The following is a 14,644-nucleotide window of genomic DNA, read 5'->3' on the forward strand; positions in this document are numbered from 1 at the left end:
TGCTTCAGTTGCTGACAAAAACCTTCAGATCCAGGTTGGTCTCTCTGCTCTCTCCATGAGCCATTTTCATGAACTCAAGTCTAGATATCGGTTGTTGCAACAGTAGGGGGGCACATCACCAAAGTCAGGCCTAGAAAATCATGGCATGTTTTATACAAAGAGCATCAGTCACATTCAAATTCCACACTAGCTATTGCTGCACAGAATACAGATCACTAAATTGAGTGTGAGAATATAAAAATACTGGAGTCCATGCTGGGATTATTTTCTGAGCATACACATTTAGTGCAGGATCATTTCTATTTGACTGTCAACACCTGTGTCTGCGGCTTGTGGAATGAGATTTGCAAAGCATGGAACTAAATGTGACTAATTCAGAATTTTAATCCTGATCAAACTGTATAAATAAGTGTAGCTACCGGGTCTTAATAACACGCCCAAGGTCCAATACCAACAGATCTCTAAAATAATTCTAAGATGAAATGTTTTCATCGTGTGAATGGAGGGGATTTTCTCAAATAAACACTATAATGCTGACATCTGAATTTGGCCATTGCGTCACATTTACGGACAGCACATGATTACCCACTGAACAGCATGAGGCTTGGCACTTGTCAGATCTAATGTTTTTATGAGACTCTTATCAGGGCCGGAACTAGGGGTAGGCAGAAGAGGCAAGTGCCTAGTGGCAGAGGGGAGGGCAGGCACTTACCGTTTCTGCTGCTTACCCCCATTCTGGACCTTATTTCCTCACTGCTTAGCTGTTGTCTTCTGCGCTACTGGGTCGTTCATGCAGGCTTGCGCATGCGCATCGCGAGGTTCTACAGCACACTGTCCGGCAGTGTGCAATCAATTGTGCACGCACGTAGCAGAGGCTGGGCAGAGAGCTGGCGGCTTGGTTGCCTAGGGTGCCTGACTGGTTTGGCCCACCTCTGGACTCTATTAAACAGGTCACAGCAGTATATTGCATAGTTAAGAACTGCCTGCTAAAAATGTTTCAGCACTGTACCATTTAATCCTTTAGCCTTATATAAGTGGGTTGCTGCCTGCATATTTAATTAACCCCTAAGCTGCTGACATTCATGTCCTCAAAAACCTTTCTCCCCTTTGCAGTGGCAAAGATGTTACAGGCCCCACAGCAAAATCATTTTAGGGCTCCTAAAATATGCAGAAGTTTTATTGTTTTACCAATAGATATTAAATTGACTCATTAATTAGGGCCTTATGGGCTCCCATACCACTTGGGCCCTCCTGCAGCCGCAGGGTCTGCTTCCTCTGTGGTTACTCCCCTGCCCCTTAGTGTTTCAAAGGGCAGCACTACAGAAAGCGATGCGGTGCGCAGGCGACCAGACGAGGCACCGAATATAATGTAAGTGATAGAAACATTGCAGCTCCAAAATATACACAACACGACTGTCGGATTGAAGACGCAGCGTGTGTCTATCACATACATTAAAATCGGAGTCTCCGACACTGGTCGTCTGCAGTTTCTTGCAGCGTGACCCGACGCTGGTCCTTTGATTACCCAGGCAGCCATTATCCTTTTCCCTGGGTCCATTGTAAATTGATCTGGTTATTAGTTGCCCAGTAGGCGGTAGTCTTTAAAAGGGTTGTTCAACTTTGAATTAACTTTTAGTATTATGTAAAGAGTGATATTCTGAGACAATTTGCAGTTGTTTTTTTTCATCCAAATGAGCCTAGCAACCATTCATTGACTTGGATGAGAGACTGGTATATGAACAGGAGAGGGACTGAATAGAAAGATAAGGTCAAAAAGAAGTGATAGCAATAGATGTGTTAGCCATTTTTAGATGGGGTCAGTGACCCCAATTTGAAAGCTGGAAAAAGTCAGAAAAAGGCAAATAATTCAAAAACTATAAAAAATAAATAATGAAGGCCAACTGAAAGAAAAGTTACTTAGAATTATCCATTCTATAACATACTATAAACTAACTAAAAGGTGAACCACCCTTTTAAAAATAATCCATTAGTTTATTTAGTGTCATAAATTTTGTAAAAGAAAAGGCACACTAAAATCACAGTATAATCTCACACTGCTAAAGGACACTTAAGGGTGGGCTACATAAATTAAAGCTCCTCTATATTTGGCTATATCATAAAGGCCTGATGGATAAAAGGGATATAAGGAGTCATTTACAAAGTGCAGGGTATTGTTGCAAAATGCAAACAAAAAGGTGCAAACCACAAGGCTGTGGACTTTGCACTCTGAAATAAAGTGCCCCATGAAAAGAGTGTTGTGGGAGGCACATAGGCATCCCTCCTCACTTCTGTGTCATTCAGAAGCACAACTTAGGCAGCCCCAGTAGACGAAGGACAAAATGAAGCTCTGTTCTTACCACCTGCCCTATGGTATGTCCTAAGAGGCTCACTTAGTGCTCATTGTCAATGACCCCTATAAACTCTTGATGATTGCTCTCTTGCAATATTGCTCCACCCAAATGCTGGACCCAGAGGGTTCTCGGCTATTATGTTGTTGTTCCCTTCCCTGACTTGGGTTATCACTGTAGCAGGGCCAGAACTAGGGGTAGGTAGTAGAGGCACTTGTCTAGGGCGCAAAGATGGGGGGGGTGCTGGGCAGGTACCAGTTAAATGGTCTTCTTGCTGGGTGTCTCTCACCTCCCTTCCCCTCTGTCACTCTCCCCTGCCCTCTCCCTCCCCACTGTTATGACACATGGGCACACACCCTCAAAGGGTCACTATTGATCCATTTCTTCATAAAGCTGAGCTGCCATGTGCTCAGTATCAGTCTACTTCCTGGTTTCTCTCCAGTCCGGAGTGCTGGGACTGTAGACAAGATGTAGGGGCCTAAGGAATTGAGAGGCCCGTGGAGGGCTTGGGGTCCAGGTCCCCAAGCCTTGTGAGCTCAACCAGTGTCAGACTGGCCCACAGGGATACCAGGAAAACTCCCGGTGGGCCCAGGTGTCAGTGGATCCTCATTTGGCCTATTTCATGGTCATTCCCTATTTCTATGAGAACAATGAGACTTAATAGATGGAATAATAGATTATAGTATGTTAAGAAAAGAGACTAGGAGAATAGAGGTTGAGTGAAGAGATGAAGAAAATAGTAATGAGAGTGGGCCCCTGAAGTTTTTTGGTGGGCGCCTGGTGTCCCAGTCCGACACTGCGCTCAACCATGGAGTTTAGAGCTCAGAGGCAGCAGAGAGAATGTGACAGGAGCCCATGGATGGATTTTCAGTTAAGGGGTATTTGTTGTGCTTGAACTGCGTATAGTGCTGGGAGCTGTGCCTTGAAAAATAAACAAGGTTTGTTGTATTCTCACTACAGATAGAGCTGGGAGCTGTGCCCTGAAGATTAAAGCAAACTTCATGTGCTTGGATTGAGAATGTGGAGACACTGTGGATGTCTGTACCAGCTCTGTGTGAGTCCCGGTGAGTCTGTCTGAGGGAGATATTGAAACTCCAGTGTGTGTTCCCTGTACTTTTTTTCTCTGCCAGTTATATAAAGTTCTATTTGTAATTGCCCTAACAACCACACATCAGTTTGGAAATAAAATTGGGAGATGAATAGTAGTTTGGCTTGTTACATACAACAGAACCTTGGAGGATATTGTCTCATTATCTAGTGATTGATTCAGTAAGACTTACTTTATGCAAGTAGTGAGAAAAACTACTTTCTGTCTGTTTAATTACCTACATTTACCATGTCTAGAGTCAGCGACAAAGATGGGTATTTCAAACCCAAAAAAGCGCAAGAGAGAGGAGTCGTGGAAGCGCCAAAAAGATCAGAGATGAGCGCGTGACCTGCCAACCGGCAGCGGAGGAGCCGGTTCCTATACAAGACAAATGGAACACCCTCAGAAACATCGACAGAAAACTGAACATCTTTGAGGACTATGGGGAAGAGAGCTACCTGTTCTATAAAGCCCTAGAAGAGAAATTCCTAACATCGGGTATTCTCACAAAGCAGACCACCATTGAGGAAAGTCATTGGCGGGAAGTCATCACCATTTCAAAGTGTAAAATACATGGCGAGGTACATCTCCGTAAGGCAACTGAGACCTGGCATCCTGAAACCAGTGGGGGCGACTAGTTTGTATCTGGCCATTAAGATCATGGAAGACAATCCACCCAACGCAGAAGAGTTTGCGGATCTGTTTGGTGATTCTTTACCGACTGGAGTGTCGCCTGCACCAACCGACCATAGACTTTTTTCTAGAGCACTTCACCGTAATGAGTGTATCCATGGACTTGTTTTTTTTTTTGACAACATCACTAGAGCAGCCAATGCTCTTACAGCTGCCAGGGGCATTGCAGCACTGACCATGATGAAATATGAATTTCATACTTATTTACCATCTTTAATGGCTCAGTGCTGCCTTAAAGCTGCTGAACACATCCTTGGATACAACTCACTAGTGGAGTTGCCCAGCGACCATCCAAGTCACATCATGCAGAAATGCCTCAGAAAAACTTTACTCCTGGCATCAGCCAACAAGGACTTTTTAACCAACTTATGCCAGGAGTCTTTCCTGAGGTATTTCCAAAGTTTAATTCTCCCCCCACCATCCAGAGAGGAAGAACAGGAGCCAAGAAGCCAGCCAGGCAGCCACGCGAAATATCTGCAAAAAAGCCACATGAAGAGTCAGGAGCCAGTCAGGAAGCCCAGCAAAACATCGGCTAAAAGGCCAAATAAAGAGGCAGGAGCAAAGGAGCCAGCCATTCAGCCCAACAAATCTGCAAAAAGACCAAAGATAGAGGCTTCTGCAAATGATCCCAAAGGTAGAACAGCAGCAGAGACAGTCGCACCCACGAGAAGAACAGCACGGAACACACAAAGATGCTTTGTAATGGAACACACGCATACACATATCCGCATACCCACACAGACACACACTGAGACTATGGACAAAACACTTTCATCCCACTGATATGACTATCTTTTTTCTTTTCTGCCAAAACAGAACTCATGACATACCCCCATACATATTTACATAAACACACATCTGAGTCACAGCTGCCAGAAGGGACAAGCAGTACCATACTGTGGACAAGAATATGGTTAAACACACACAAGCACCTTTATGCCACTCGGTAGACCCTGCATTCCTTTTCACTCAATCCCTCTGCAGACTGAAGAGCCGGGTCTGTAGGCTGCAAGGGGTCTAACGGAATGGAGAGGAATGCAGCATTCACCTTCCTGCTTAAAGGTACTTATGTGTATGTTGCTATATTCTCTTCTGTTTACCTTCTTTACACCACAGCTTCACCAGCGGTGCTCCTCCCTTCATCCAAAATTATATATGGGAGCACACAAGGAATAGTTCAGTGTGAAAATAAAAACTGGGTAAATAGATAGGCTGTGCAAAATAAAAAATGTTTCTAATATAGTTAGTTAGCCAAAAATGTAATGTGTGCTCCTGCAGGCTAACTGGGATGGAATTGAAAGGAATGCAATGTTCACCTAGCAGCTTAATGGCGCTCATGTATATGCTGCCATATTCCCTTCTGTTTCCCTTCCTTCCACCACAATTCCAACAGCAGTGCCCCCCTTACATCTAAAAGATGGTTTCATACACAGAAGCACCCTTAAGCCACTCAGCAGACCCTGCATTGCTTTTCATTCCATCCCTTAAAATGCAAAATCTGGGATCCAATGGGATGAAGAGGAATGCAGTGTTCACTTAGAAGCTTAATGGAGCTCATGTGTATGCTGCCAAATTTCTTTCTGCGTCCCTCACCCTGCTTCCCTTCTTTAATTATGGAGCATTGATCCTGGGAGCAAAACCGATCGCTGTTAAGGGGTCAGGAAGGAATTTTTCCCTGTAGTGAAGCAGATTAGACCAAGCTTCACAAATGTTTTCTTTTTGCCCTCCTCGGGATCGAAAAGCCCAATTTATTCCACCAATAAAGCTGTAACTTACACAGATTAACCACAAAGAAGCTGTGTGTGTATTTATTCTGGGTATTGGGGGGCTGGGAATAAAGGTTGGTTCTTCCTTAAAAAAGCCAAGGTAACATATACAGAGAGAGGCAGATGGGAGAGTGAATCAAATAGGCCCAATAGCAATCAGTTTAGAAGCTGCTGTGTTATTGCTAAGGTCCCATTTGCCTTAGAAACCAGATCAGTGACAGAGAGGGAGGTGAAAAACAACCTATTGCTAATGAAAAGGGGTGGCCTGGTGTATAATAGCATGTAACCATAAGGAGAATGCAGAAGAGAGCAGAAGTCTATATGATTTAGTGTCATGAGAAGAAAGTTAACCTGTGTGGGTAAAGGGGAGGGCGGGCGGGCTAAGACAACATTTCAAAAAGGAAGGTGTGAGTATCCCCAACAATAATGAACCAATCAATTAAAAAATTGAAAAATGTATTCAGACATAAGAGCAAGACCTAACGCGTTTCTTGCCTGCTGGGGCACTTACTCATAGGTAGGGCGGACTCCTTGTGCGGGTAAAGGGGCAGGCGGGCGGGCTCCCTGTGTGGGTAAAGGGACAGAGGGGCCCCTTTTTAGAGAGAGAATAGGCGCACAGTGTGTTTTACTCCTCTGGGATTGTCTCCCCATGAGGGCCAAGCTGTTTACTACAGGTGACAGATGGGTGCTGCTGTGTATTAGTGGCCCCCCGTGTTCTCGGTCATTATAATTAATATATCTTCATAATTAATATATGATAAGAGGATCTCTTGAAGTGGGAAGAAAGATGCCTGATGTTGGGCTGCCCTTATGTTGCGGAGATTCCCCTGGTGAGAAGAAGTGCAGCCGACAAGCAGGCAGCAAGGAGGGCGGGGAGAAACACCAGAAGCAGGGTGGGGTGCAGCCCACAAGCAGGCAGCAGGGAGGAAAACAAAACCCGTTATACCCTCTCTCACCTGTTCCTACAACTGAAGCGTAAAGCTGTGGGCCTAAAATCAGCCCCCATAGTGACTCGTCAGGGTGTGTAGATAATTGAAATAGATGTTTCTAAATCCTGACTGCCAGGTGTGTGGTCCTCCTGCTACAACTCCCATTACCCACTGTTACTATGTGGCCCTCCTGCTACAGCTCCCATATCCTACCCGTTAAACTATAACTCCCTTATCCTCCTGACTGTGCCACATGCCCAGCACCTCTAATACCAGAACTGTTGGTGCTGGTGGGACCCTGCGCTAATGAGAGATTTTGTTACAAATATCTTGTTTTTATATTCCATGAAAATCATTTCCCCTTTTCCTGTGCCTGGTGGTATCTCATCCCTGCCCCCACTCTCCCCGCTGTCCTCATTACATTCTATTGCGCTGGTTTCCCAGGGACGAGACAAAAGCCCCAGTTATTGAGCATTGGGTGCCCGCGGGTATTTCTATTCATTGCACAAACACAATTAGTCAAACCAGAATCTTCTCCAGTTCTGTGTGCCAGAGGTGCGGGGAGTTGGGCAGAAAACCACACACAATGAGCTTCATGTGCTGCGTAACAACCGCTACCTTGTGTTTATTATAAAGGAGAAAGAACAACCCTGTCGGCCAATCAGAATGCAACTCCTGTGTGGGTAAAGGGGCGAGTGGGTCTGTGTGGATAAAACACATTTGCTATAGTAAGTACATATCTAACATGTGACTTATGGTACATATACTGCAATCACTAATGCAGCCATTGAGGAAGCTTAAACTGCCTTTTCCATTCAGTACCATGGACAGCACTCTGTGGCTGCAGCTCCTATTGACTGACACACTGGTTGGTGGCACCAAGCTGTCACAGCAAAGAGCCAGTTCTATACTAATACAGATACGATTTGTATGTAATTATTCCTATTAGATATCCTTGTACCACTGATATAGGCTGGCTCTGTGGTCGGGCACGTATACGTATAGGTTTACATGTGGCATATGGGGGCCCCAAAATGAAGACACCCCATTTGAGCTATCAGTTCTGTCATTCCTGCTAAATTAACACATTTACAGAAAGTACACATTCCCCTGAATACAAATTGGGTATGCTTATCTTTCTACTACAAAGCACCAAGCCATAAACATTTCCTACATTTTTTGGATTTCCAAAAATCACCTCAACGCTTTCACCTTGAAGTATCTAATCTCTCAAATAGTACTAGTTACCAAGATAAAAAAAACCTAAATACTAGGACTGAGAGGGCATTTGCCCTGGACCCTCCGCCAACATTATGGACCTCCCCCTCGACTCCCTCTGTTGCAAAAAGGTGAGCGCACAAGGGGGGCAGCAAACTTCCTCAGGCAGTGGAGGGGCTACATTCTCCCCTGATCAGCAAGACAAAGAATTTGGGTCTGAAAGGGCAATATAGAGCTATGGGTTGGAAACTCAGTAATAAAGTGCCAAACTGATAACCAGGACATGCCAGTGGGCCCTGGTTCCCCCAGTTGTGACAATTCCTGCCAAATAAATGGATATCTGGTTGCTGTCTATCTGTTGTATAGTATAATAAAAAAACTTCTAAACCCTTATCTATGAATTACTTCTACAGCCCACTACCAGAAATTGCCTTATTGGGCAATGCCGGACTAAGTCTGAGCTTGTTCTGTACTGACCAAAGTCATAATACTTACCATGAAAGTGTCCCAGGGAAATGTCTTGTCTTCCTCTGTCTTCTGATCTCAATTCTATCCCTTCTGCTTTATCCTTCTCTTTTCATCTGCTTCTTACTGGCATATTCCTGATACAGACAACAATGTATGAAAATTATTATGTAAAAAAAATATATCAGGATTTTTTTGGGACAACTTAAACTTTTCAAATCTACTATAATTTATGTGCAATCCCACTAAATACATATAATTGAATCAAACCCTGCTTGAGAACATCAACATACTTTAGTTTCCAAGGCAAAGACTTCCACTAACAGTAGGTTCACCCCACAAAATAGTTTCTAAATCTTTCTAAATGTCCTACTTACTTGGGTCCTGCCAGTGGTTCTCCTGCAAAGTGGCTTCTTCAATAGATGTTCCTCCTCTGATGCACATCTGCCCCTGTGACTTATCTCCTTTCATATTCTTCTAAACTCCACCCTCTTAGAACCTCCTATGTGTTTCACTGCTCCCTCTATTGACCAAACACTATATATACAGCTAAAGTCTAATCTAACCCATCTCTACACTGCCATCTAGGGGCAGAAAATGGTAATTACAGTAGAATAGCTTTAACCGATTTGGCTGCTTTGGTATGAAAAAAAATCATGTTTCACATAATACAATCACATATCTCACAAAAATTTATTATATGAACAAGTACACAGCAGATATAGAAAGTTTGAGGTCTCCTGAACGCGACAATACCAAATAAATAATATTTTATGGATATTTGTCACTTGTATAGATCTCCAAACTACAAGCAGTACACTTTCCAAAGCATCACTGCACAAAACTTAATACTTCAGTTTCAAGGCCAACCTTCCACTAACAGTAGGTTTACCCTAGAAAACTACACACTATTTGAAAAAGCAGATTCTGAGGAATCAGAATCCCAAAATGGGTAAATATATTAAGTTATACCAAGTTGCAATTCTATCCTAAAGTCATCAATTTTTATAGAAATTGTTCATTTTTTTGAAAAATTACCTCAAAGCTTCCAGTCTACAGCATCATATCTACCACATATCATTAGTTACCAAGGTAAAACACTCTAAATATAAATGCCAGGACTCCATTGAACAGTTTGATTCCCAATGTGTATAGGTTTACCTAAGTATGTGGCATATGAGGGCACCAAAATGAAGATACCCCATAAGAGCTATCAGTTCTCTAATTCCAGATACTGCAAAATCAACACATTTACATCATTTTATGAAGGACAAAGCAATAAATCGGTATATTCAGCCCAGAAAACAATATATTTTTGTTAAAGGAGGAGGAAAGGCAAAATTTATGCACTACCTCCCTCTAAAGTACTCACATAGATGACCTTAATCGCTATATTTTCAGCTCACCTATGCAAATACAAAAGCATAAAATAATGCTTGAAGTTCTGCTCTGCTTCGGTACATGAGACGGCCATCTTGCTAAAGGATTAGACGCTTCCTTCTCCTCTCCATACGTATTGCGCATGCGTGGAAAAAAACTTCCCCTGACCCCCAGGAGCACATCACATATGACGTTACATTAGTGCCGCACCGTAACCTGCATTAAAAAATATTTTTGTCCCCTCGCTGTGCACCGCAAGCGATTCATGCTGCCAGGTAGCTGTTCCCTTCATGAATAAAAAGGAACGATTGTGCGTCTCTATAGATACGAGACGCTTGCAAGCTGATTGGCTGGGGGGCGTGTGTACAGGGATCAATGGTGACACGTGCATAGCTGGATCTGCATGCGCGACATCTTACAAGGGAGGAAAGCTGTGCCTCTGAAGCATGTGCAACAGGATAGAATTTGGCCCAAAACGACTCAAGGCTGCCTCGGGCAGGGTCTGGAAAATCAGTGACGTCATTGGAGTCCTACGCTAAATTCTAATCAGAGCGCAGTTCTTGCTACTAGACACCAGGGAGACAGTATTACCTCCGTTCTGTAAGTAATTAGTCAACCAGACTTGTGATAGAACTTTATTTAAGATTTAGCTTTGCTTCTCCTTTAAGTGCACATTTCCTCAATTCCAAATTGGCCAAAAGAAAGACACCCCCACATTGTCTGTCATTTCAGGTACTGCAAAATCAACCCCCTGACTAATAGCAGAATGGAACAGAGACAATTCCATGCAAAAAAAAACCCAGACTAATGTATTATTCTTAATACGATGGCTTCTTGCAGAAGGGGCATCATTATAAAAAATTAATATACGGTTACTTATGGATTTTTTGTCATACTCAAATGTATAGGAAAGGAATGGGTTAAAGCAGGCTGTTTCTTTTTTCAGGGTCAAGTCAAACATTCATCACCTTGGCACAGATCTATGTCTGCTCTGTTTAACATAATATAGACAATATTTACCCTCCCTGAACTCTGAGATGTGGTGTCAAAAGGTTTCAGACCCCTCGGGTCCTGAAGTTTTCTGGATAACAGATCTTCTGTAATTCGGATCTTCATACCCTAAGTCTACTAGAAATTAATTTCAACATTAAATAAATCCAATAGGCTGGTTTTGCTTCCAATAAGGATTAAGAATATCTTATTTGGGATCAAGTACAATTTACAGTTTTATTATTACAGAGAAAAGGAAATAATTTTTTTAAAATTTTGTCTATTTGGATAAAATAGAGTGTATGAGACACAGCCTTTCTGTATTTCGGAACTATCTGGATAACGGATCCCTGATTCATGGGGGGGGAGGTTCATCAGTTGGCAACCAAAAATAAACTCTCATTTTTAAAAACCAAGAATGTATTTATTAAAAGATCAGAATATAAAAAGTGCAAACAAATATAAAAGCGGAAAGAATCCAAATTAGGACAGGAAAAGCTTATTTTGAAAAGATCTGCGAGGTTGGCAAGTATCTGGTTAGTGTACAGCCAGTTTACTGTATTCAGTAAAATTATAGAACACATCCTGGGTCTGAATATTTTTACAAGGCACTGTATTCTTCAGGTTCCTTTGTGCCATACTATATTGTAGGATATTATCTTTGCCCCCAATATTTCTTAGTTTTATTCAGTTGGCTGTATTTCATGTATTTTCATGTATTTTCATGAAATGTTATGTATAATCACCTGCATCAGTTTTTTTAAAGATAGAAACCCCCTCTAGTCTGTTTATAAATATGTAGTTATTAATGGTGCCAGTGCTGAAACCAATTCATAGATACACACACGTATAAACAGTATTCCACTACTTGCCCTTTGATAAAGCTGAAGGTGAAATGTACTTTAGGGTACACTATTATATTGTGATTGTAAGCACTCTTTACAGTACTTTTAATGAGTTTTCAAGAGGGGGTCATTTTCATGGTAATAGTAGGCAACATCAGTAATTACATATGTATAAATAGACTACAGGGGTTTCTATCATCAAATAAACTGATCCAACTGATTCTACCCCCATATACCTATAACGTTTGATGCAAGTAAACCTAGTTCACAAGAAATCCCATAATTTACATTTTTTAGTATAATCACCTGCATTAATACAAATGCTTTAATTTCCTGAACTGGTTATGATCAGACTGGATCTTTTTACCATATGCTGAATATTGCACACACCAAAATTAATATATCACAACATATTTCTTAAATTTTTCACCAAATCTTTTCATGTAGAAATCTTGCTCTCCTTAAAACACATGGGAAACAATATTCTGGATTTGACTGCAATTCAGAAAGTAACAATTAATTAAAGTCAAACCACTGAAGATCCAGCTGTGCCACCGAATCAGGGTGGCTGAGCGGTTAAAGGTGTTGGACATGAAGGACAAAAAAGGTTTCATGATAATCAGGTAATGTCGTATTAGATACAGCCGTATTGTTGTGTCTCTGTAACTGGTAGTGCTAAGTATCTCCTTTTTCTCCTACCTCATCTGATAATTTTTTGTTTCTTGCACTCTTCTACTTTATAGAGTAAAAAAACCAAACCACACAAGTCACCAGGATGGCCGAGTGGATAAGGTGTTGGACTTAAGATCCAATGGATAATATCCGCGTGGGTTCAAACCCCACTCCTGGTAGGGTTTTCAATGCTCCTAAAGCAAAATCTTCAGCAAAACATATTTTTGTTGTATCAATACATGAATGGTATTTTTTAAGGTCCAACCTTTAACTCACTGAAGCTTGTGCATTATAATGTACCCCAGTTGTAAAAAAGAACTTAGTCTTCTGCCTTTATATGGTCATGGGACTGCTAACAGATATATTGTGTGGTTGTTATATATATTGTGTGGGCTGTGCTTACCAGAGCTTACAATCCATTTATGATATAGATTACGTTCAGGGGTGTAAGAAGGGGCCCATATCCCCCCTGCAAAAAAACATTTTTACAGCCCTCCAGCAACACCTGTAAAATTGAGGTACAGCCATAACTATGAGTGCATCATAAGTGACCCACAATCCCCTCTCCTGCAGGCCAAATACTCCCCTGGCTACCCCCTTGGCTGCTGGGTCTCCACTAGTGTTGCCACCTTAAGTTTACAAGAACAGCAGATGTGTAAGCTAGGGGTCGGCCATGACATAGAAGGACATGGTGAGGAGAGGGACATTAACATCAGTGGGCAGGGTGATGGTGTTGATGGGGGTGATCATGGCGTTACTGTATGCACTGCAGGATAATAACTACCTGGTGCCACCAGACATGTCCTAGTAAAAATAATGTCACCATTCTAGGCTGGTTTATGTGACATATCTTGCCTTACTCCAAACATTAATGCTCTTATATATAGGCGATTTAACTACATTTGTTTAGCATTTTTGCATGGAGTTTTACCTGCCACTGCTCTGTGAGTCAGGGAGAGCACTATTCCTCCAGAAAGATTATGAAAGCTGACAGACAGACAGGGGCAGTTTGACAATCACTGTTTTCTACCAGATGGAAGCAATGGTTAAAATACTCACGTGCCATTATCCTAAAGCAGGGATAGGGTGTAGCTCTTTCTCTTGGATCCCACTTCTGGAGCACAGACATACTGTACTATTTTTGATTTGAATCAGGGCATTACCTGCACAATATTTGTATTTTCTCTCTGTGCTTGTATGACTTTCCTCCCACACTCCAAATATATACAGGAAAGTTCTCTTCATAAAATAACCAGTCACTGCTCTAGGGACCTTATAATGTTAGCTCCACTGGGGAAGGGATTGAGGGGATGATCTATAATCTAGTATAACTATGGTACCCGTGCAGTAATTCCTATGTAGAGGGTGTGTTTCTGAGTGGTGACACTAACTCATGGGGTTGTGTTCAGGGCATAATGGAGAATGTTGTGTGATATATTTGTAGGATACCATGCATGTGTACTGTATGTAAATCCTCTATTGCAATTATTTTTTTAGAAAAATAAAAATAATCATTGGACAAATGAAGGCATAAGCATTGTTTATTCACATATCCAAACTGTGCGCTGGAAGTGTCAAATCCCCACTCTGCAAATGTCAGCCACAACTTGCACCCAGTCTGTGAACAGACTGGATTCTCCCTGAATCAGTTGTACAGGCTGATACATTAGATAGCTTTAAGAAGGGGTTGGATGGCTTTTTAGCAAGTGAGGGAATACAGGGTTATGAAAGATAACTCATAGCACCAGGGACTGTTACTATGATTACTATACAATTACTATCTTGTAGTCAGGGACTGGTTTATGAGTAGCAATTCCTTCAATATAGAGCTATGTTGGCTTTCTGGTACAGTCAAACCTCTGATTGTTACACTTTTTTTTTTTAATTGTTTGGCCGATCTACTATGAGTAACAGCATTGACATTCCTACAGACGTTTAGTTCAAATATTGACTCCCTTAGTGGACTCATCCCTGTCTGGAACATTAATTCAAAAGGGACACCTGTAACCAAGGCAGAATGGAAGATAATACACTCCACTTGTTATGCTATATACAAGGAGGTTGCCTGTTACATATGCCTGTTACATAGGGGGCACATTGATAAACATGTGACAACATTTTTCTTCTAACATTTCCTTTTTGGTTTCTTTCATGTTGATCCTCCATCCAAGTTTTTCTGCTCCTTTTTTTTATTCCACTCTTTCATTTAAGGTTCTCTAGTCATCGCCCTCTTTCTTTTCTTCGTACTGGT

At 41.9% G+C, this 14,644-nt stretch overlaps 1 protein-coding gene and 1 non-coding gene across 4 annotated transcripts in view; both read left to right on the top strand.

The window, feature by feature from the left end:
• LOC121401075 (cyclin-O protein B-like) overlaps nucleotides 1-5,915 on the top strand; it is a 48,178-nt gene extending 42,263 nt beyond the window's left edge. For all 3 annotated transcript variants that reach the window (XM_041585442.1, XM_041585443.1, XM_041585444.1), the window contains 2 exons: nucleotides 3,309-3,412; nucleotides 3,693-5,915. In XM_041585442.1, the coding sequence (XP_041441376.1) occupies nucleotides 4,009-4,911 (903 nt within the window). In that variant the 5' untranslated portion in view covers nucleotides 3,309-3,412; nucleotides 3,693-4,008 and the 3' untranslated portion in view covers nucleotides 4,912-5,915. The remainder of the gene's footprint in view (nucleotides 1-3,308; nucleotides 3,413-3,692) is intronic.
• A 6,575-nt stretch (nucleotides 5,916-12,490) lies between these two features.
• trnal-uaa lies at nucleotides 12,491-12,572 on the top strand. Its single transcript has one exon. It is a non-coding gene; the product is annotated as a tRNA-Leu (tRNA).
• The last annotated feature ends 2,072 nt before the right edge of the window (nucleotides 12,573-14,644 follow it).

Source organism: Xenopus laevis, chromosome 3L (genome assembly GCF_017654675.1).
Source record: "Xenopus laevis strain J_2021 chromosome 3L, Xenopus_laevis_v10.1, whole genome shotgun sequence".
In the NCBI taxonomy this organism is placed as follows: Eukaryota; Metazoa; Chordata; class Amphibia; order Anura; family Pipidae; genus Xenopus; species Xenopus laevis.